Source organism: Myxine glutinosa, chromosome 1 (genome assembly GCF_964187855.1).
Source record: "Myxine glutinosa chromosome 1, kmMyxGlut1.1, whole genome shotgun sequence".
NCBI classification, from domain to species: domain Eukaryota; kingdom Metazoa; phylum Chordata; class Myxini; order Myxiniformes; family Myxinidae; genus Myxine; species Myxine glutinosa.
Genome location: NC_136261.1, coordinates 316,068,612 through 316,092,343, shown reverse-complemented (window position 1 = coordinate 316,092,343; position 23,732 = coordinate 316,068,612). Strand labels below are relative to the sequence as shown.

At 41.4% G+C, this 23,732-nt stretch overlaps 1 protein-coding gene across 1 annotated transcript in view; it reads left to right on the top strand.

Moving 5' to 3' along the window:
* The window catches only part of LCT (lactase), a gene marked incomplete in the record, with an annotated part of 262,995 nt that overhangs the window by 116,367 nt on the left and 122,896 nt on the right, over positions 1-23,732 (top strand). Inside the window, 3 exon segments of the mRNA XM_068096286.2 lie at positions 761-1,206; positions 3,328-3,552; positions 13,680-13,924. Of these exon segments, the coding sequence (XP_067952387.2) occupies positions 761-1,206; positions 3,328-3,552; positions 13,680-13,924 (916 nt within the window).

The window sequence follows — 23,732 nt, the reverse complement described above, 5'->3', positions numbered from 1 at the left end:
CACATTTACTATACGCAGTGTTATTGTTGATATTTAAAGGTTTCAAAGGTGGTAAGTTTCTTTTGTGTTTTCGGTCTTTTTGAAGTTGGTCAAAATGGTCAAATTTTTCGGTCAAAATGCCCATTTTGCACTGGCCTTTTTAAAGCCAATATCAAGACATCACATGCAGCTCATTAAAATCATCCCGTACCCCTTGGCTAATCACTGACAGTCAAAACGGCTGTTCAACAGCTGTGCTATGAAGTGACCATTGAAGGTTCAAGTGACCATCCGTGACCGTTTTGTCTGACAGCGAGGACACTATTGTCCACAAATAAGTTCACACATTTACTACACGCAGTGTTATTGTTGATATTTAAAGGTTTCAAAGGTGGTAAGTTTATTTTGCGTTTCAGTATATATATATATATATATACATATATATATATATTCGTGTATATATATATATATATATATATATATATATATATATATATATATATATATATATATATATATATATATATATATATATACTGTATGTATATATATACTGTATGTATATATATATATATATATATATATATAGTATATATAAGGAAGTTAGAAAATGGTAAAAAATATATTTGGAGTTGATGTAAACTAATTTTTCCTCAACTGCATACTTCTGTTTAGTCCGATCCCAGATATGTGGGATGTCATGACCATACATTAATCAACTGTTGCATTACTTTTAATATTTTTACAGTGGGCATGTCTATTTAATTTTGCTCTTATTCAGGTTTGCAGATCCAATATTCCACGGTGATTATCCATCGACAATGTTGAACAATAAATTTCAACCCCGATTGCCAAAATTGACTCCCGACGAGAAAAAACTCATTCATGGCACACACGACTTCCTCGCATTGACACATTACATGGTGGGCCTTGCAATACCGGACCGCTTGCGATACATCTCTTGCAAGGATAATGAAAACTACCGCTGTGACCGGGCAGCAGAGATAGTTTCTAATTGGAGATGGCCAAAAACTGGAGCTCCAAATCGAACCATTACACCTCTTGGTCTACGTAAGCTGATCAACTACACTGCACAACGTTACCCCGAGGCTGGAAGTGTGTGGGTTGCAGCAAATGGTGCAGCACAGCGCAGTAACAATCTGACCGATTTAGATGATGCTACAAGGATCCGTTATTTGAAGAAGTACACCAATGAGGTTTTGAAAGGTACGTTCGTGCAGTCCTCAAGAGTAACTCTTCCCCCACCCCACTCTTCCAACTGTATCCATCTTTCTGCTAATATATCTCATTCTTCCTCCATTTTTCACTCCTCCAGAAAGTCCCTGCTTTCTATCTTGCCCTTTACCCCAATCTTTAAGTAAATCTTTTTATCCATATCAGCCCAGCTCATCTTTATCCTATATATGATTTATATGAATATATATGATTGTTTACAGTTCCTCACTCATAATTTCTGTTCTGGTCGTTTTAATTTTATTAGTTACGTAAGGTATTCAAAATATTATGCGAATGAGATACTCTGCATTTAAAAATGCATTTATTTATATTACTTACTGCATTTATTTATTTTCCTTTCTCACAAAGAACCTGTCCTTATGGATGGGCTCATTCGTCCACTTTTATAATTTGTATCAACCCCTCATCCTGGGAGCGGCACTTCACAATACACATTTACATAGAGAATTTGCAAACATTTACAGAGACCTCTCCCGTGCTATGAAAATATTTTACCAACTAAAACCTTATTGAATACACCCCAAGTACAACCACCAGTATTCAACTCATTCCATGCAGTTGTTTAGGAATGCATAGAAGTCAAACAAACAAACACACAAGCAAACTAGAACCCCACTCGGTAGGGTGCAAACCTCCGCCAGGCTACACAGTTTATGTTTTGTATCCACTGATAGGCCGGATCTGGATTAGGATCTGAACCAAAATCGAATCGGCTTGTTCTTGTCACCGAACCAAATCGTCCACCAACTTTAGTCATAACTCTTCCATAACTTTTTTAAAATATCATGCTATATATTGCTTTTCGGTCGATCTCTCAATGGTGAAGAATCACTTAAAAATTAAATAACTCTCGTATCCGAACCCATATTCAGATCTTCACCAAAATTGAATCGATTCGTCCTTGTAGAACACCCCACCGGTCCACCAAGTGTTGTCCAAATCCGACCATAACTTTTTGAGATATCGTGCTATTTATCGGTTTTAGCCCTATCACTCAATGGTGAAGGATCACTTGTAAATTAAATAATTATCGTATCCAAATACATATTCAGATCTTCACGAAATTGAATCGATTAGTTCTTATGACACACACAATCTCTCCACCAAGTTTCGTCCAAATCCGTCCACAACTTTTTGAGATATCCTGCTATATATCGTTTTTGGCCCCATCTCCCGATGGTGTAGAATCACTTTGAAAAATTCGACTATCCGGATCCGAATCTTCACCAAAATCTAATAATTTCGTCCTTGTCACATACGCTACATCTCTGCCAAATGTCATCCGAATCCGTCCGCAACCTTTTGAGATATTTTGTTCACAGACAGACAGACAGACAGACAAATAGACAGCAGTAAAAACAACCTCTATCCACCTTCAGTGGCGGATGTAACGAACAGACATGTCTCAAATTATATATAGTAGGAAATCCTGCAGATAATTTATATTATTTGTGCATTTGTTTGTTCGTTACTCTTGGAAGGCCTAGCCCAAATTTTGGGTCTTGGTACTTCAGGATCTGAGCAAGGTTTTAAGCTGCCGCATGTTGACCTTGAAGGCCATTTGGAGGCCACCAATGGCCACTATAAAGTATATATTGGGATATGGGGTCAGGCAGTGCTGCTGCCGGTCTGCAGGCAAAATGTAACACCATGAGGCCAATGATTCCGTAGCTTTGAAATATCCAACACATCCCAAAACCCCCGCAAGGAAAAGCTCACCTGGCCAGGCAGCTCCGGGTACTGAGTTATATACAGTATACTTGTATGTTGATGAATTTAGAAAAACCTTCGAATTTGGACTATTATAACTACCTTGTTCAGGTCACTTTGTGAACAATCCTCGTATGTCATTTAAGAGGCCAATGAAAAAGGTGGCACTGCTCCAGCAAGTAAAGTTAGCTCAGCTTTAAATGTGATTGCTCAAGATATGTGATTTAAAATTGCAAAAGATAATGTGGACACCATGCTTTTTGACATCTCGGAACATCGATTGGATAGTACCTGGAAATAATCATGTGGTTTACCTCGGGTCATGTTAGTAAAATGAATGAATGACCCAAACCCCATTCATCTCTCACGTCCCTCCATCAGCTATACGCCTAGATGGTGTGAACGTCACAGGATACTTTGCCTGGACCCTGATGGACTGCTTTGAATGGACAGCTGGTTACACCGAGCGCTACGGCTTCTTTGCAATCAACCACAGTGACCCAGAGCGGCCTGCAATGCCCAAGAGCTCCATCGAAGCCTACAGAGCCATCGTAAACTGCAATGGTTTCGTTGATCCAAGCACTCGGAATCCCTGCCTGCATTTACGTATGACTGGGTGGTGATGAGTAGTTGGTAGCTATATATTTGTAGAGAAGCATAATTAGTCGAGTATAATTTTGGAAAAAAGATGTCAGATTATGTGGGCTATCTATCTATAATTCCAGTAATCTCTGTCTGTCTGTACGTTTGTTTGTCTGTGACCGCTGTTTCTCGACAACCACGGGTCCGATATACTTTTAACTTGCCAGGTATATTGCTGGGGACCCGAGGATGTGCCTTTTCAAGGTTTCATATTAATCGGACAATTACTTACCGAGCTATGTCCAAAAAACGATTCAACCAATCAGAGAGCAGCGAACGATCGCGTGTGCCGAACGTGGCGGGCACACTCTGCCTCGGATGGCACATTTGAGAGCGTATTCATTTATTTCACGTTTGCAAACTATGTTGGCGTTAAACTATGTTTTACAACTAATAAAAACGAATTTGCGATTCATTCGCTTTCCTGCGCGTTTGTGCACGCGATGGCGATTTCTTTACCAAACTCCGGAAGCCGTTCGCTTTGGACCAAACCATTGCATGTAAATAGAGGGGGGGGATTGTCACCACTCGCAAGCCGTTCGCTTTGGACCAAACCATTTCATGTAAATAGAGGGGGGGGGATATAATTTTAGATATAGATATAGTACGGGCATGCCCTAGTCTATCTATAATTCCAGTAATCTCTGTCTGTACGTTTGTACGTTTGTCTGTGACCGCTGTTTCTCGACAACCACGGGTCCGATATACTTTTAACTTGCCAGGTATATTGCTGGGGACCCGAGGATGTGCCTTTTCAAGGTTTCATATTAATCGGACAATTACTTACCGAGCTATGTCCAAAAAACGATTCAACCAATCAGAGAGCTTGCAGAGGGCTTTGCGAATGGACCAAACCATTCATGTAAATAGAGGGGGGGGTTCTGTGGTCGTTGCGAATGGACCAAACCATTCACATCGAATCATCGAATCACATCGAATGGACCAAACCGTTCGCTTTGGACCAAACCATTGCATGTAAATAGAGGGGGGGGGGTTCTGTGGTCGTTGCGAATGGACCAAACCATTCATGTAAATAGAGGGGGGGGGGTTCTGTGGTCGTTACTGCCACGTGGTTTCAAAGTTTTTTTTTGTTGTTGTTGTTTGCACGCATGTTTTTTTGCACCCACGTACGGGCACGCCCTAGGATGTTTACACACACACACCCCTACACAAATTTTTTTTTTTTTTTTTTTTTGGCAAGGAACGGGCACCCACGTACGGGCACGTCCTAGCTTATATATAGTACGGGCATGCCCTAGTTGATCAGAAATCGTTACAACAAAATGCAAACAAATTTATGAATTAATTGACACATGTGCGGAAAATTACATGCCCTGACCAGGAATTGAACCCAGGTCCTCTGGTGAACTGTGCCAGTGCTCTGCCATCTGAGATATCTGGGTGACCCTGACCTGATACGGTTCAACAGAGGACCTGGGTTCGATTCCTGGTCAGGGCGGGTAATTTTCCCACATATGTCAATTAATTAGTTATAATCCTGTTCATCACACTAAAATATGTCATTTGGTGTCTTAGTCAGGTTCACTCTGTTTTTTCGTTCAAAATGTTGATAGATTAGCAAAACTATACATTTTTGGAATATTCAGAGCATGAGGAATCCAAAAATTAATGTTTACATTTGCGTAGACACCTTTGCGAAAATGACACTCAGGACAGTGATGAAGATCTGTAAAAGCATATTCCTGAACGGGAGAGACCTCGTAGATCCTGTGTATAGGACTTATAGTTCAATCTGATACTACCTATAACTTCCTATAACAACCTATAACTTCAAAGGACTTGCAATATCATGTATCATGTAATACAGTTATATCACAAATATAAAGACAATGGTTTTCAATTACCTTTGTTTGTTGCTTTTCTATAATCCTGAGCACTATTTTGAGGCCTTTATTGGATTCCTCGACCCAGAAAACATAGGATTAGCATATTTAATTAAGTCTCTAGGTTGACTAGAAGCCGAGATCGCGCAAAATATGTATTTTATGGCGGCCATTTTCAAAATCCAAAATGGCGGCCATACAGGTGTCTGTGCAAATGCCAACATTGATTTTCAGATTCTCCATGCTCTGAAGATTCCAAAAATGTACAGGTTTGCTAATCCCAAAATTTTGAAAGAAATTATATTTGTTAACATAGTGAACCTGACTATCTGTCTGTCTGATGAATTTTTGACCCCAATACATTCCGTTGTTACTTATCCAATCTCAACCAAACTTGACAGGATGACGAAGGGTTACATAATGAAGGTAGTAGCGCATTCATTTTTTTTGTATACTGAATCGAGGCTCGTGAAAGAGCTAACATTTACTTCACAAACAAATCAACCAGACAAACAAAATATATAAAAAGAGGGAGCGGAAAACAAGATGGGGAGAGACGGGGAGGCACACAAACACAACATTTGAGAGCAGGGAGATGTGTGGAAGGGAGAGGGCTTGGGGGAGGAGGCGTGGGAAGTGGGGGGGGGGAGGGAGAAGTATAAAACACAAGGACACCAAGGACTTCCAGGACAGAAGTTGGTATTTCAAAAAAGTGGAATTGGGGTGAAATTAGCGGGGGTAGAAAAGATCAAGGTTTTGGATGGGGGAAGATAAGAGATGGTGGTGAACAGCTGTTTTAAAGACCTGGAGGGTGGAGTGGGATTGAAGAGAGTGAGGGAGTTTGTTCCAGAGGCGGGAGAAAAGAGGAATGAAGGAGTGAAGGTGAGCAGAGAGTCTTGATTTTGGCAGTTTGACCATAAGAGGGTTGCAGGCAGATCTTGTGCGACCTGTAGGAATATTTGCGGGACAGAGCCCAGAGAGAGCTGGGGGGGGGGGGGGGGCAAGGCCAGAGAGGAGTCGGTAAAAGACGGAAAGACCACCAACCTGCCTGCGGTGAGTGAGTGAAAGGCCCTTGGAGTTAGCTTCATCGCGGGAGATTCCAATGATTCTGAATGCTTTGGTTTCAACAGCGTGAAGACGAGCTAGGTGTGAGGCAGGAGCACCAGCCCAGAGGGGAGAGCAGTATTCCATTGAGCTGCGGATGAAAGCCTTGTATTGTGGTGAGGAGCTCAGGTGTGCCAAGGAAGGACTTCGCACGACGGAGGATGCCCAGGCAGCGACTGGCTTTGGAGGCCAGATTTGAAATGTGGTTTTCCCAGGAAAGATCATGGCAGATAGTGAGACCCAAAAGCTTGAGTGACAGAACTTCTTGGAGAGGATTATTCAGAAAGTGGATGGGAGGGTTGTCCAGTCGGTCTTTTCGGAGAGACATCGTAAGAGTGTGAGATTTGTCAGGATTGAAAGACATGTTCCACTTGTTTGCCCAGTCTGTGATTTTGTCCAGGTCTGCAGAGAGTGAGGAGGCTGCAGACTGCCGATCTGAGGGATGAAGAATGGAGCGACAGAGAGTAGAGTCATCAGCAAATAGATACAGAGGATTTTCAAGAGAGTCAGAGAGATCATTGATGAAGACCAGAAAAAGCACAGGGCCCAGAACACTGCATAGTGGAACTCCAGCCTGAACAGGAAGAGGAGATGAGAGAAACCCATTCAGGGCCACACGTTGACTACGACTAGAGAGGAAGTCCGCCAGCCATGCGTGGAGATTTCCATGGATACCAAAAGAGGAGAGCTTGGTGAGCAGAGCGGGGTGCCAGCCGTATCGAAGGCACGTGATATGTCAAGGGAGACTGCTCTAATTTCCTGTTTGGCATTGAGGACCTCCATCCATTGTTGAGAAAGCAGAAGCAGCATGTCCAGAATAGAGTGTCCAGGTCTGAAACCAAATTGATGATCAGAGATCAAGCCATTGGAGAAGAGGAAAGATTTCATATCTGAAGCAATGATGGATTCCATGACTTTGCTGATAATTGGGAGAAGGCTGATTGGTCTGTAGTTGCTGGGATCTGTTTTTGCACCTTTTTTGTGCAAAGCGGTGATGTTGGCAGATTTCCAAGCAGATGGAAGATGACCTTGAGCAAAAGAGAGGGTGAAGAGAACAGAGAGAGGGAGTGAAAGAGCGGAAGAACAGGATTTTAGGACCCGTGGGCTGATGCCGTCAGGTCCAGTTGCAGAATCCGAGTCGAGGGTTGCCAGAAACATTTCCACCTTATCAGGAGGAAAGGACACAGAGTCCAGGAGCAGCTGGGTACGACTGGGTACGGTGGGTACAGAGAGGGATGGGTTTGGGACAGAAGATTTAGAGGCAAACACAGAGTTGAGGCATTCAGGTTTTTCACGTGCGGAGTCAGCCGTGTGGCCATTTGAGGTGAGGGAGGGGATGGAGGGGGAACAAACACCAGAAACAGATTTGACCAGACGCCACCAGGATTTGGAAGAAGGAGACAGATAAGAGAGTTCGGTCCTGAGAACGGAGAGATATTGTTTCCTGGCTCTCCTGAGGGTGGACACACACTTGTTTCGGGCTTTGTGAAAGGAAATGAGATTTCCTTCCGTTGGATTTGCTTTCCAGGAGACGAAAGCAAGTTGTTTCTGGGAAATAGCCTCACCACAAGATTCCGTGTACCATGGACGGGAGGAAGGGTATGACAACAGAAGACGAGATGGGATAAATCTGTGCATGAGAGAGAGCAGTTTGCTTTGGAAGAATTCCCAGGAAGAATTTATGTCAGAGGCAGTAGAGATGGGAGACCAGTCCAGATGATTGATGGCTGCTTGAAGACCGTGCCAGTTGGCCTGAGTGAAATGCCAGACTCGTCGACGCTGAGGAGGCTCTCTGAGAATGGTCAGAGAGATGTCCACTTTAACAAGCTCATGATCAGAAGAGCCGATTGGAGCAGAAGAAGAGCAGCAGACATTTTCAGGGAAGTTAGTCATAACCAAGTCCAGAAGAGAAGATGCTCTGTTGACTGAAATCCGGGTCGGGAAAGGGGTTTGTCTCCCTCCCCAAGGGGTTTTTCTCCCCTGAGCGGGTTTTCCCCACCATTGCCGTCGATGAGGTTGCATGTTGAGGTTTATATCCATGTTAAGTTAGCTTTATCATGGCGTTTTTACAAGGTCGCTTCGAATAACAAAACTAACGATAATAGCGTAATATTAATGTTATTACAAAACAATATTAATACCAATGATATCCCACCTCCCCAAGGGGTTTTTCCTCCTTCAACAAACATTGAGTCAACGTTTATAAATAGCCTATCATGACGTTTTCATGGGAGCAACGGCCTCCACCATAGGTTAAAATATTATAAACCACAAAACACGCACGATTAGCTTTTTAAACAGTCACTAATGCTGTTTATAACACTAAATGAAGAAATTTGGAGGAATCCCGACATCAGTGAGATAAGTTTTACTTGCAGAACTCAGCAAAGATCTATGGTACTCTATATACCTACCTCACAAGGGTTGGGTTAATAACATGACCCTTTCTGCCGCTACCGTGGCGTTTTTTGTCGTGAACTTTTGAAACTCGTTTCTGCTGTTTAACACGAAACTGAAAAAGGGAGGAAGCCCGGGTTGTGTTCATTTACCAAGCAGCTAGCTAGCGCTTGCCAGGCTAGCCGTTCCTTGACGGTTTTGAATGGAGTGCTTGCTCGAATGCTTAAACCACTTGACGATCTCTCCCCAATAAACATGTTAAACAAATCGTAAAACGTTGCACCTCTATATCTCCAAAACCGCTCCATGGAAAAAATTGAAGCATGGCTCATTGTCAAGTATTCCACTTGGGGAATAAGATATGTTAATGATGATGTTATCAGTACCTTAATTATGACGTCATAATTCGACAAGTTCAACGCTTGATTCGATCAGTATGAATTTATTTTCTCTGCAATTCTTGGTCCGATTGACAGGAAATTTTCACCATAGGAGTGCTCCTCCTTTAGAATATTTTAATGATAATCATGATGTCATAGGCCATGTGGTACAGGCGCCATCTTGGAAAACCAAAAAACGTTGCACCTCTATATCTCCAAAACCGCTCTGTGGAAAAAAACGGAAACGTGGCTCATGGTAAAGAACTCCATATGGGGAATAGGTGTTGTTAACGATGTTGTTAACGAGGTCATTGGTGCCGTAATTATGACGTCATAATTTGACAGGGACAACACTTAGTCTGATAAGTTTGAAATGTATTGAGCGTGCTCTATGCAATAATTATAAGAGAGGATATAAATGTATGATGTCATCGCTCACGTGGTCTGGCAGCCATATTGGATTAAAGAGAAAAACGTTAAAAACAGAAGAGTTGGCTCGCACCAAGTTGACTGCGCAGGGTAAGTATTCTATGAATACCATCTAGTTAGCAAAGTTTTGGAGATTGAGATTGTTATAGAGCTGACTGGCTCATCATGCTATCGAGAGAAATGCAGAAGGATTGATATGGAATTATCTGGAATTCAAACAGCATGGCTCATACAGTTGGAAAAGTGACATTTGAAACCCTTTGAACATTTGAAACATTTGAACTAATTATTTTGTAAAAATTTCTAAAAATAAAATTCCACTTTGACATTATGTGTTATTATGTGTAGATCAGTGACAAAAAAAAAATCTTAATTTAGTCCATTTTAAATTCAGGCTGTAACAACAAAATGTGAAAAAAGTCAATGGGTGTGAATACTTTCTGAAGGCACTGCAGATTGCCGAGTGGCCAAAACAATCGGTTTACAAAGATTACCATGATTCTTTTCAGCAGAAAATTTATACATACTGGACACTATGACACAACACTAAGATATAGGCCTACGGTAATTCGCAAACAATGTTTATTTAATGCAAAATTACAATGTTGTTGTTTTTTCACATAATTTAGGGCTCCTGGAGGAGCTGTTATGCGCAGACATTAGATGACACTGGACTTGACTTCAGATCACAGCCGGTGTCCTTGGGAGAAATGATGTAACTTCCCAGGGCACTCTGGGAACCAGGGACGCCATCTTTACGACGTCGCTTTTCTCTCCGCAGTCAGTGTGATAATTGAGGAGACATCTTCAACCTGCTCCATATTATAGGGGTTAATCTGCAACTTTTTTGCACACGTTTGAATGAATATGGAGTTTGACTGCTTCTTATAATATCATGCTTTGTACCTCGATAAACTTCTCTTTTATTGCTACTTTTGAAATCGCCAATACAAAGTCCGCATGATATCAGAAGCCAACATGTTAGCGAAGTCGCCCAACCACAGAAATAACTAGAACAGCACTCAGTAGAACGCATACCTCTGCCAGGTGAACAGTTTACGCTTTGTATCCACTGATAGGTCGTATCTGGATCCAGACCTGAACCAAAATCTAATCAGCTTGTTCTTGTCACCGAACCAATTTATGCACCAAGTTTTTTTTCATAACTCGTCCATGTCAGAACTCGTCCATAACTTTTTGAGATATCCTGCTATGTATCGTTTTTGGCCCGATCACTCAATGGTGAAGAATCACTTAAAAATTAAAGAATTCTCGTATCCGAATCCATATCCAGATCTTCACCAAAATCGAATTGAATCGTTCTTGTCACACACACACACAACCTCTCCACCAAGTTTCATCCAAATCCGTCCACAACTTTTTGAGATATCCTGCTATATGTTGGTTTTGGCCCGATCACTCAATGGTGAAGAATCACTTAAAAACTAAATAATTCTCATATCCGAATCCATATTCAGATATTCACCAAAATCTAATCATTTCGTCCGTGTCACACACCCAACCTGTCCACCAAGTTTCGTCCAAATCCGTCCACATGTTTTTGAGATATCTTGTTCACAGACAGACAAACAAACAGACAGACAGACAGGGGTGAAAACATAACCTCCATCCACCTTTGGTGGTGGAGGTAACAATTTTCGTTGAACTGTCTGGATTGTACCACGATGCATTTCATTTGACCGACATGAAGAGATTATCAAATTTTGAAATGATAGTTAATTTATTGACAGAGAACTAATCAGCTCCACATGACTGAGTCAGGAACATATCTGTACCCTGTATAGCGTATATGCATTTGGATTGTATCAACCTCAAATTGCTTCGGCTTCTTGACTTTAAACGATGTGAAGTGAAATTGAAGGTAATTATCACATCCAATAATCATCAGTCATTGATAGTTGTTTATTTTTGTCCCCCGTCGCACCGCGGAGCGAAAGGGGGACTATGGTTTTCCCCTCCGTCCGTGTGTCCGTCCGTCCGTGCGTGCGGGCGTGTGTGCGTGCGGGCGTGCGTGCGTGCGTAAGCGAAGGACCGCATTCGAATTTGGTGTGTGGGTGCAACCCACGTCAAAATCCAAGATGGTCGCCGCCATGTATGTCTGATGCCATGTATGTCTGAACCTTGTGAGCGGAATATCTTGAAAAATAAGCGAAGTACCAACTTATAATCTGGTGTGTGGGTGTATCTTGCTATAAGGAAGAACGCTATTGAAAATTGGGTCGCCACGTCAAAATCCAAGATGGCCGCCACCATATATATGTCTGAACCTTGTGAGCGAAATATCTTGAAAAATAAGCGAAGTACCAACTTCTAATCTGGTGTGTGGGTGTATCTCGGCATAAGGAAGAACGCTATTGAAAATTGGGTCGCCACGTCAAAATCCAAGATGGCCGCCTTGCGTCTTCCACTTTGTCAACTCACATCACTTCACCGACGGGGGACCTTGGCGTAACGCTTGTTTTAAATTTAAAAAACAATTTACAGGCTCTATGGCTCGTGGATGAGCTATGACACATCAAAAACACAAATACATGCAGACAGATACATGAGACAATACAACACTTGACTTTCACACAAACACAGCCGCTGAGTTTGGGGTGGTGGGTGATAGCCTTTCCCAGAGCACTCTTGGTACCAGTGATGTCGTCTTGATGACATCGCTTTTCTCTCTACACACAGTGGGGTAATCAAGGAGAAGTTTCATCCTCCCCTTGAATTATACATTTGTAATTGCATTTCATGTATTTGAAGATTTAACCTCAGATTGAACAACTATCCTTGCTTTATTTTTAAGTCACCTCATCTCGATTCTGGAAGAGATTAACTTGTAAAATGGGTCGTGAAAAACTTGACCCATGAATACAAGGACTTCTATTTTTCGATTTCAGATCATGGGGGCTCCCAGGGGGGATTAACCCCCAAACTTTGGATCCCCACTCCCCTCTTATTAGCCGCCGTTAGGCTTATGGATTAGGTCTCGTTTGTCTGTCTGTCTGTCTGTCCGTGCATCCACAACCACATCTCGGAGATGTATGGACCAATTTTGTTCATACTTGGAACAAAGATAATGCACGATGGGATGCACATGGTGGTATACATATGCACATCTTTTTGTTTCACGATGCGATCAAAGATGGCCGACTGGCGGCCATTTTAGTTGTAAAAAAAAAACCGATGTTGAACACGTCCTAAACCATTTCTCGGACATGCATTTACCAATCTTGTTCAAACATTACACAGAGATAATGAATGATAGCTTACATATACACGTCATTTATTTTCGAGATCAGATATAAGATGGCCAACAGGTGGCCATTTTGTTACTTGAACATGTCCCCAACCATTTATTGACATGCATGAACCGATTTTTGTTAAAATTTAGCATTAATTCAATACATGAGAATTACACATGCTGAAAAATTTGTTTTCTAATCTGACCAAAGATGGCCAAGTGACGGCCTTTAACTCCGTACAGCAAAATTACTAAAACCCTTGAGGCTATGACATTTTACATGTCTTTTCCTCTTGTTTACCAACCAATTGCTCCGTGAAACCGAATACAGCCCTTATTACTCAATGGCCCCCATAATCGCTCAGGCTTCGATGTTTCAATTTCAGATCATGGGGATTACTCGGGGGTGGGGAGTATGTTAACCCTAAAACTTCGGATCCCTACTCGTCCCTTATTTACCAACTGATTGCTCTGAAATCTGATACAGCCCTTCTATTCGATGGTCCGCAGGATCGCCCTGTCTTGGATTATTCGATTTCATAACAGGGGGGCTCCCAGGGGAATGCCCCGACATCAGTAGAGGTCTGAACTACAACCTCGAGAGATGACTCCGGGCTATTTATTATAATTCTATGTTAAGCCACAGAATTGCTGAACAACCCTCATATATCTGTTTTCTCACAGCACCGACAACAATGGCACCAACAACACTGAAGCCAACTTCGCCACCTCAAGGACAGAAGTACTACTTCCTGGGAATTGAACTCAATGAAGCAGATGCTGAGATTGCGCTCTGGACGCTGTTCGGATTTGTGATCGCCTTGTTTTTGCTCCTTATCTTCAAGTGCGTGACAATGTTTGATAGTGTCAATCCAGAAACTTCTGAACCCATTGTGGTTAGGAATGACTATATTAGTAATATATATTATTAGATAGGTCTGAATGAGAAATGTGAAAGGGAAGTCAGCTGAACATTGAAAAAGAAAGTGTGAATGACTTTATAATGCCATGAGATGCATTAAAGTTAAATTACAGGAGGTGGATGACATTGCGAAAATGAAGTAACAAAATACATTACAGAGATGGAGAGGGAAGAATGAAAAGGGGAGTAGGTAGGAGTAGTTGAGTCATTAATCTGTGGCCCGTTGGTCCATTAGACCAAATTTTCATTGGTCTTCACAACCATGTAGCATACCTGCCTGCTGGACTAGGGAGGGAGGGGGTGGGGGTCTTTTGGGTCATCGGGGACTTTTGGGTCTTTGGGGTCTTTTAGGTCCTCGGGGACTTTTGGGTCTTTTGGGTCCTCGGGAACCTTTGGGTCTTCTGAGTCTTTTGGGGACTTCTGGGTCTTTTGGCTCCTCGGGAACTTTTGGGTCTTCTGGGGCCTAGGGGACATTTGGGTTATCTTGGTCTTTAAGGGGTATTAGGGGTCTTAAAGGGTCTTCAAAGGTCGAAGGGATCTCAGCAGTCTAAAGAGTTAAAAGGTACATTTCAATAGTACGTGATACGTAATTAATAGACGTATGTAATTAATAGACACAAAAGGTATGCCTCACACATGTACACACACACACACACACACACACACACACACACACACACACACACACACACACACACACCTCATCCATTTATAGTAGATAAGTTGAGGCTGTTTTAAGATGATAATTAGTTTGTTGCACAATTTCATTTCATGATATATGTTCATGCGTTAATCTTCCTTGAACTTTATAATACCATTTCCCAGTCGATCTGTTGAGAAAAGCAAGTTGCAGAATGTGAGTTGCACAATGCAATAATTATTATAACTACAATTATCATGGCTGCCATGTGTTTGCGATTCTTGCAACAGCACAATTTGCAATTCACTTTACAGATGTTTTTGGTTTTTGATATGAAAACCGTATTAATTTTGCTTTTGCTCCCACAACCCTCCAGCCTCCTTTTCCCCAAAGTTTGAGAATAAAGTTCATGTTGGAGACTCAATGTGTTTGATGAAGAAGTAGCTCGAAGCTCGGCTGATTGATAAAGAATTAAGTAGTTCAAGACATAAATGTTTGATAAAGAATGTTTTTCATAACATAATGAAAAAAAAATCAAGGCTCGATGTGGTTAGTAATTCTTTATGGATTCTCAGGCAAAGCTTGGAACATGGTGAGTTAAATCTCTCTGAATAATTATTGTGGCAGATAAATCTCACCATATATCAAGCTTTGCTGAGAATCCTTAAAGAATTACGAACCACTTTAAGCCTTGAGGTCCTCATTTATCACACACAATAACCTGCTTGTTCTTGTAATATATACTTAGGTATCAGAAGGTGGAACGAGGACCTCCCAGGGCCTGATGTGTTAGTCTTCATTTTTTAGCTTTACTTTGGACAAAGACGTGATTTATTTTCATGACGTTTCCTGGAGTCTTTCAATTTATCGGTGAAGTTGTTTTATCTTCGTCAGGTTCAATGACTGGTTATGAGGTTGATTTTCTTTACTTTACAAGATCTCTTGGTGTCACATTATATCTACAGGTGCTTTACCACTTTAATTCTTTCTGATACACTGACACATTACCCGTAGGATGATTCCGATACCCCCTACAGTGATACACACACAAAATTGCATTGTTTCTGTGAGTAAATTTACACATGCAATCGACAACTCCTCAACAAAAGGGCCCTCCCAATTCTGTCCCATCTTTGCTCCCTATGTTCCGTTCCCCCAACCCCAAGCCCTCACCCTGCCCCTTCCAACCCTAAGGCATGAATCCCCTCCCCACACTCAATACTTTAACCCCCCCCAACGCTCACACCCAGCGAAAGTTCTCAACTCCCCCACCCCACCCAAAGCCTCAACCTCCTCTTCCAAAATTGTCCCATCTTCTTGACTCTGGTCCCTGCCTCCCTGCGGGCATTTTGCTTTTTGTTCCCTCCTCCCAGTGGGTGGTTTGCTTTTTGTCTTCTCCTCCCATTGGGTGGTTTGCTTTTTGTCCCCTCCTCTCTGTGGACATAGTTTGTTTGTCCTTGCCTCATTATGGTCGTTTTTTTTTTTTTTTTTTGTATACTGAATCGAGGCTCGTGAAAGAGCTAAATCGAGTTGGGTTGTCGAGTTTTCTCGAGTTTTCTTTTTGTCCCCTCCTCTCTGTGGACATAGTTTACTTAACGAGAGTATAAGTAGAGAGAAGACAATATGGTTTTGGATTGGGGATTATCTGATATGGTGGTGAACAGCTGTCTTGAAGTCCTGGAGGGAAGAAGACAATGAAGATAATGTTGAAGATACTGCAGAATTTGGTTCCACAAGTGGGAATAAGAGGGACGAAACAGTGTAGGTGAGCAGTGATCCTGGATTTAGGTAGATTAATTACAAGGGAATTGGTGGTGGTTGCTCGGTGTTGTTTTTGGTCCTGGCAGGATGTTACAGTCACACTCCCCACTAACAAAGCCAGTGAGGGGTGTCGGTTTAGTCCCGACAACCCAACCATGCAGCAGGTAGCACTGGGTTACATGTTATCAGTGGCAGTTCTAAAAGACTGACCTGACCAGAAAGGAGTATATACTGTATATACAGTATTTTACAGCCATATACAAATCTGCTCTGCTGTAGACTAGCAAAGGCTCCTATAGGGACATTATATAGCTTGTAGAAAATGCCAAACAAAAGAAAATAAGGGACATTCAAAAAAAATCTCGTGTGCATGCTGGACTACCTTTGTGTTCTTAGGAGGAACCAAGTAATGCTCTAGAAAAGTTCATATCAATGGGCGCCAATTTCATTCATACAGCTGCATGAAGAAGTAAATGTATTTTAACCGATATATGTAGGGCTCCCCTTTATAGGCACTGACAAGCCTTGTGAAGCCTCTCCTCAGTGAAAGACACATGAAAGCCCGCTTGGAGTTTGCTAAAAAGCACCTAAAGGACTCTCAGACTGTGAGAAACAAGATTTTGTGATCTGATGAAACCAAGATTGAACTGTTTGGCTTCCGTCTGGCCACTCTACCATATAGCCCAGATCGGTGGGGTGTTGCAGTGATGGTTGTCCTTCTGGAAGTTTGTCCCATCTCCACACAGGATCTCTTGAGCTCAGCCAGAGCAACCATCGGGTTCTTGGTCACCTCTCTTACCAAGGCCCTTCTCCCCCGATTGCTCAGTTTGGCCAGGCGGCCAGCTCTAGGAAGAGTCCTGGTTGTTCAAAACTTTTTCCATTTAAGAATTATGGAGGCCACTGTGCTCTTGGGAACCTTCAATGCAGCAGAATTTTTTTTTTGTAGGCTTCCCCAGATCTGTGCCTCGACACAATCCTGTCTCTGAGCTCTGCAGGCAGTTCCTTCGACCTCATGGCTTGGTTTTTGCTCTGATATGCATTGTCAGCTGTGAGACGTTATATAGACAGGTGTGTGCCTTTCCAAATCATGTCCAATCAATTGAATTTACCACAGGTGGACTCCAATCAAGGTGTAGAAACATCTCAAAGATGATCAAGAGAAATGGGAGCCACCTGAGCTAAATTTCAAGTGTCATTGCAAAGGGTCTGAATACTTATGTCAAAGTGATACTTCAGTTTTTTCTTTTTAATAAATTTGCAAAACTTTCTAAAATCCTGTTTTCTCTTTGTCATTATGGGGTCTTGAGTGTAGATTGATGAGGGAAAAAATGAATTTAAACGATTTCAGCATCAGGCTGCAATGTAACAAAATGTGGAAAAAGTGAAGGGGTCTGAATACTTTCTGAATGCACTGTACATACATATTGATCTGCATGCTGTATACACAGTGCCGACAGAAAGTCCAGACCCCTTGCCAAATTTTCACCTTTTGTTGCCTTATAGCCTTAAATGAAATTGCATGAAATCAGATTTTTTCCAACTTTATTTACACATCATAACGCACAACTTCCAAGTAAAAAAACAAATTCTACAAATTTCATAAAATGAATTAAAAGTACAAAACTAGATTATCTTGGTTGGATAAGGTTGGACACACACAAAATAAGGTTGGACTCACACACAAGATAAGGTTGGACTCACACACAAGATTAGGTTGGACTCACACACAAGATTAGGTTGGACTCACACACAAGATAAGGTTGGACTCACACACAAGATAAGGTTGGACTCACACACAAGATAAGGTTGGACTCACACACAAGATAAGGTTGGACTCACACACAAGATAAGGTTGGACTCACACACAAGATAAGGTTGGACACACACACAAGATAAGGTTGGACACACACACAAGATAAGGTTGGACACACACACAAGATAAGGTTGGACACACACACAAGATAATGTTGGACACACACACAAGATAAGGTTGGATACACACACAAGATAAGGTTGGATACACACACAAGATAAGGTTGGATACACACACAAGATAAGGTTGGACACAAACACAAGATAAGGTTGGACACACACACAAGATAATGTTGGACACACACACAAGATAAGGTTGGATACACACACAAGATAAGGTTGGATACACACACAAGATAAGGTTGGACACACACACAAGATAAGGTTGGACACACACACAAGATAAGGTTGGATACACACACAAGATAAGGTTGGATACACACACAAGATAAGGTTGGATACACACACAAGATAAGGTTGGACACACACACAAGATAATGTTGGACACACACACAAGATAATGTTGGACACACACACAAGATAAGGTTGGATACACACACAAGATAAGGTTGGATACACACACAAGATAAGGTTGGATACACACACAAGATAAGGTTGGATACACACACAAGATAAGGTTGGACACACACACAAGATAAGGTTGGACACACACACAAGATAAGGTTGGACACACACACACACACACACACACACACACACACAAGATAATGTTGGACACACACACAAGATAAGGTTGGATACACACACAAGATAAGGTTGGATACACACACAAGATAAGGTTGGATACACACACAAGATAAGGTTAGACACACACACAAGATAAGGTTGGACACACACACAAGATAAGGTTGGATACATACACAAGATAAGGTGGGATACACACAAGATAAGGTTGGACACACACACACAAGATAAGGTTGGACACACACACAAGATAAGGTTGGACACACACACAAGATAAGGTTGGATACACACACAAGATAAGGTTGGACACACACACAAGATAAGGTTGGACACACACACAAGATAAGGTTGGATACACACACAAGATAAGGTTGGATACACACACAAGACAAGGTTGGATACACACACAAGATAAGGTTGGATACACACACAAGATAAGGTTGGATACACACACAAGATAAGGTTGGACACACACACAAGATAAGGTTGGATACACACACAAGATAAGGTTGGATACACACACAAGATAAGTTTGGATACACACACAAGATAATGTTGGATACACACACAAGATAATGTTGGATACACATACAAGATAAGGTTGGATACACGCACAAGATAAGGTTGGATACACACACAAGATAAGGTTGGATACACACACAAGATAAGGTTGGATACACGCACAAGATAAGGTTGGACACACGCACAAGATAAGGTAGGACACACACACACACACACACACAAGATAAGGTTGGACACACGCACAAGATAAGGTTGGATACACACACAAAATAAGGTTGGATACACACACAAGATAACGTTGGATACACACACAAGATAAGGTTGGATAAACACACAAGATAAGGTTGGATACATACACAAGATAAGGTTGGATACACACACAAGATAAGGTTGGATACACACACAAGATAAGGTTGAATACACACACAAGATAAGGTTGGATACACGCACAAGATAAGGTTGAATACACACACAAGATAAGGTTGGATACACACACAAGATAAGGTTGAATACACACACAAGATAAGGTTGGATACACGCACAAGATAAGGTTGGATACACACACAAGATAAGGTTGAATATACACACAAGATAAGGTTGGATACACACACAAGATAAGGTTGAATACACACACAAGATAAGGTTGGATACACACACAAGATAAGGTTGTATACTCACACAAGATAAGGTTGGATACACACACAAGATAAGGTTGTATACTCACACAAGATAAGGTTGGATACCCAGTACCCACACAAAATAAGGTCGGATACACACACAAGATAAGGTTGGATATACACACAAGATAAGGTTGGATACACACACAAGATAAGGTTGGACACACACACAAGATAAGGTTGGATACACACACAAGATAAGGTTGGATACACACACAAGATAAGGTTGGATGTACACACAAGATAAGGTTGGATACAGACACAAGATAAGGTTGGATACACACACAAGATAAGGTTGGACACACGCACAAGATAAGGTTGGATACACACACAAGATAAGGTTGGATACACACACAAGATAAGGTGGGATACACACAAGATAAGGTTGGATACACGCACAAGATAAGGTTGGATACACACACAAGATAAGGTTGGACACACACACAAGATAAGGTTGGATATACACACAAGATAAGGTTGGATACACACACAAGATAAGGTTGGATACACACACAAGATAAGGTTGGATACACACACAAGATAAGGTTGGATACACACACACGATAAGGTTGTATACTCACACAAGATAAGGTTGGATACCCAGTACCCACACAAGATAAGGTTGGATACACACACAAGATAAGGTTGGATATACACACAAGATAAGGTTGGATATACACACAAGATAAGGTTGGATACACACACAAAATAAGGTTGGATACACACACAAGATAAGGTTGGATACTGTCGTGGAAGTGGTTTGGGACTCAAGACCAATGACCGGAAAACAGGTTTACAAAAGATCCAGACTTTATTAACTGGTTGTTCCCTTCATTCCAATACCAAATAACTACCGTTTAACTCAATGGACCAGGTAACTCTATCCGCATAGTCCCTCTTTCGTGGCCGATGTCTTCTCCACAGCGCCGTACTCGTGGTACGCGTTCATTCCATCGGGCAGAGCTTCTGAGGACAAGTGTCCCGAGTCAAGGAGATATTCACTCTTTTATGGGCACCGCAGTATTAATCCTTCCTCCGCTAATCCTAATCCGTTCTCCGCAAACGTTACTCGGTCGCCTCACTGGCACCAGCTCGCTCCCCTCCTGCTGCGAGTTCCATTTACCTCACAATAGGGGGGGTGCTCTAGCCCGGGGCTGTCACCAGGTGAACAAGAGCTCACCACGTTCGTGCACATTTCTGACATTCATTTACGAAATCGTCTATCTGCTTCGTTACCAGTCCCAATCAATGAGTTACCAGTCCCAATCAATGAGTTACATTTCCACAATTCCCTCATCTTTTTGTTTTTGTTTATATTAACCATTAATCTAAACATCAATATAAGTAAACAATCAATCACTCCATGTAAACATCAATACAAGTATAAGTAAATAATCAATCACTACAAGTAAATATCAATACAAGTATAAGTAAATAATCAATCACTACAAGTAAATATCAATACAAGTATAAGTAAATAATCAATCACTACAAGTAAATATCAATACAAGTATTCAAACCATAACTTTGGTAATCCAATTCCCTTAGGCATACACCGTCCTCCTGCAAGAATCACAAAACATTTCGTTGGTCATTGACTCATTCCATATTGTTAATTCAATCTATTTCACTTGCATCACAAATATCTTTGCAAAACAACACTTCACCATCACCAAGACACAACAATTTCACTTCATTTTCAAGTTTTGTAAAGCATCTGCAACATCTGGCAAAAACGTTTGCCTCTACACAAATGTTGACTCTTTGTTTGAAAGGAAGGGCTGATCACTTGTGTTTGAATCCAGGTATGAAACATTTTCTCCTAATGTCTTCATAGCACCTGCACTACTTCGTGTAGGGTCTTGCTGTTGTAATAACTGCACGGAGTCATAGACTGACCCTGCTCTCCATGTAGCATTCTTGCCACTCTTGCTGTAGCATAGTAATTCCTGAACAAGGCCTTCGCCCAGTTGTAGTCGACTTGCTTCCTCCCTCCTTGTGAGTGGGCAGCAAGTATTGGTGTGACGTTGATTGGCCAGCAAGATGTGGAACAGGGATGCCGGATGCATCCACAATGATGTTGGGACCATGGTGTTCAGGTCATTCATGGTTCATACCAGGAGCAACCAGCAGAATCGCGCACAGCTGTTGTGACAAGGGCACAGCCGTTTGTTTGCAGCTCCATGCTGGTTCCCCGGAAGTTGGTGAAGTAATAACATATGTCCCCGCATTTCACAGAGGTTGCAGGTAAAATGTCGTTGTCCTGCAACTTCTGATGTGATGAATGTTCGAAGCCTTCAAACAAGAGTAAGTGATCGCCTTCCTTTCATATGTTGCAGTGTGATCCAGGCAAATGGTAACATAAATTTCCTTGGTGAAGGTAAGCATCCATCTCCACGTTACACGGGAGAATGTCTTCATCATTCTTTGAGAAAGAGGGTGTATGCCGCGATTAACTTCATTTTAGCCACAAATTTTCTTTCTCGAACTTCTTCCCACTTCCGTTAGCACTCCCTTCAAAATGTGATCTCGTCTTATCCTTATGCTCAGTCACATCTGAATCTGCTTTCCACACACACTGAATCAGATAGGGTACATCTTACCATGAAATCAGCATAATCATGTATGTCTTCCGACAGTTTCACATTCAACAATTTGTTGTTTTTCCTTAAAACATTTAAAAGTTATATTCATTTATATGCGTCACACAAATAATATTCAATCAGGTATGTATTTTCTACTAAACTAAGAATAGCATCCACAAATGCTTTCAGGTTAATATAGTTCAAAAATTAACTCATGCAGGTATTTTAGCACTACTCTAAGAAAATAAATTGTATATGATTACAATCACAAAGGGGAATATCTAATTCCCAACAACAATTTTCCCAAACCAACAAATTAAGCATAATGTATTATTACCATAATTCCTCTCCACTTTTTCTTTTCCCTTTTTTTTTTTTCTAACAGTGTGTCAGTCGTGGTGATATGAGTTCACTGATCTTGTAATTGACACAACTCATAACATTGTCGTTATGCCATTATCTTAATTCTACTGTTTTCATTTGCAACATCACTTGATTTAATCTTTTAATCTCAGTATTTATGTCGCCATAAAAGTCTTCCTCTTCTGGTTCCACATTTCTTTCCTCATGTGTCACTTCATGCGTTATCATCGTGTTGTTGGTTACCTTATTCAAACACACCGTCACTAAGGCTTTCAAGCAAGCCACCACTAAAACAATTGTCAATATAACTACTAAACCAACAAACAAGTATTTGAGTATCTTAGCTGCTACTCCTCCAAATGTGTTTCCCAACCATGCAAAGGCACCCCCTTTTATATAATCGTGGTATCTTGCTCCCTCTTGTCCCACCTGTAGCCATCTGTAAAACATGTGAGCTACCCCTTGTATATGTTCATACCTATAACATAATTATATGTCAATGACATTCAACATTGTATACCAAACTAACAAGCTTCCTAAAAGGTAAATAAAGAAAATCCCTTAATATGTAACATAAATCAGATTATTTGTCTTACCCTGATCCCCCTATCTCCCGGGGTTGAACTCAATCCCCTGATCATGAGTGTAGTTGTGATACATTTTTCACTCATGTTGTATTAATATCAGTAGGTAATTGTATGTCATGTAGGCAAATAAATGTCACCATCCCAAGTAGGAATATCACATGTT